Below are 1,304 nucleotides of genomic sequence, written 5' to 3' on the forward strand. Positions count from 1 at the left end.
CTGAACACAGACAAAGACCTTAGGCTCAGAATAATGCACATAAGTCAGTGAGAAACATGTGGATAAGAAATCTCTAAACTCCAAAGGAGACGTTTAGCATGAAGAACTAAAAAAAAAAAAACATCATAAGGTCATGTGTTTCTAATTTAAAACCAAGATTTTGCTGTTTTTTTGCTGATCTCTGTTGACATCCTGCAACACCCATCAGAGTTAACCTAAACACTCTGAGCTCAGATGGTGAGACTGACCTCTTCTCTTTCTCAGCTCGCTGCCTCTTCACGTCCTCGTACGTCATGTTCAGAGCTCGGTGGATTTTCTGTCACACAGAGTGTTTAGTTTTCTCGTTTAGTTTTTCACAAACATAAATGAATTATATAAAAGCACTAGGCTGAGGTCATTCTTCTCTGACTTACCTGTGAGGTGTGCAGCCAGTACTTTAGGTTCTGACGGCGGCGGATGTGTGGCAGGACGAGTTGGTAAAAACCATGTTCGCCTGCCAGAGTCAGCAAAGCGCCGCTCACGCCGACGCATAGCAACACGAAGAGTCCGGAAAAGTGACTGATGCCCATCTGAAGAGTCTGAGAGAGAGAAGGGATCGGCGATTACTTATGTTTAAAATTGTAAAGGCATTGAAAAGAGCAAAATACAAAACTAAAATAAACCAAAACAAAAAACACCTGATGAGTGCAGGCCTGTGCAAACAAAGAGATTTTGAGTCTGTTTTTAAATGGACACACAGATGTAACTGATCTAAGGTCAGCAGGCAGCTTGTTTTAAAAGAGCAGGAAGATGTATTTGCCCAGGTCCTCTCTGTGCCTGCAGTGTGTCTGCAGCTGGTTTCTTGCTGTGTTGCTAACTGGTTTCCTGTTGCTTTGTTTTGTTGCCGACTGCAGTTTGTGTTATTTTTGTTTATCTGCCTTTATGAGGTTTGATGGCTGTGTCTCAGAGTGACCAGCAGGGGACAGCATCTGCCCACCTGAGCACAGTCAGAAAATATATCCAGTCCATATCTGAAGTGTCTGGACGCCTCCTCATGTTGTTCTGTTGGCTTTGAGAAGGTTGAAATAAAATACACTTCATGAAAGCATCTCAGGTTTGATCTCTGAGCACCTCTACACCAGCAACAGGAAGGAACAGGTGGCCACGGCCACACAGGTGTGCTGCTGTCACACTGACCTCAGTAACGGCGAACACGCGGTTCCCACACGGAACCACTTTGTACCACTTGTCGTGCAGCAGGTCCATGTATCCATCGGATTTGTACCTGCTGATGAACTCGGAGACATTGGATGTCAGAGGAGAAT

The 1,304-nt window shown here is 44.6% G+C and overlaps 1 protein-coding gene across 2 annotated transcripts in view; it reads right to left on the bottom strand.

Annotated features, from left to right (window-relative positions):
• grin3bb (glutamate receptor, ionotropic, N-methyl-D-aspartate 3Bb) overlaps positions 1-1,304 on the bottom strand; it is a 53,223-nt gene that overhangs the window by 2,777 nt on the left and 49,142 nt on the right. For both annotated transcript variants that reach the window (XM_013275095.3, XM_019351793.2), the window contains exons 6-8: positions 1,177-1,304; positions 414-578; positions 249-316 (exon numbers count right to left, since the gene is read on the bottom strand). The exon at positions 1,177-1,304 is cut by the window's right edge and continues 24 nt beyond it. In XM_013275095.3, the coding sequence (XP_013130549.1) occupies positions 249-316; positions 414-578; positions 1,177-1,304 (361 nt within the window). The remainder of the gene's footprint in view (positions 1-248; positions 317-413; positions 579-1,176) is intronic.

Source organism: Oreochromis niloticus, linkage group LG23, assembly GCF_001858045.2.
Source record: "Oreochromis niloticus isolate F11D_XX linkage group LG23, O_niloticus_UMD_NMBU, whole genome shotgun sequence".
NCBI classification, from domain to species: Eukaryota; Metazoa; Chordata; class Actinopteri; order Cichliformes; family Cichlidae; genus Oreochromis; species Oreochromis niloticus.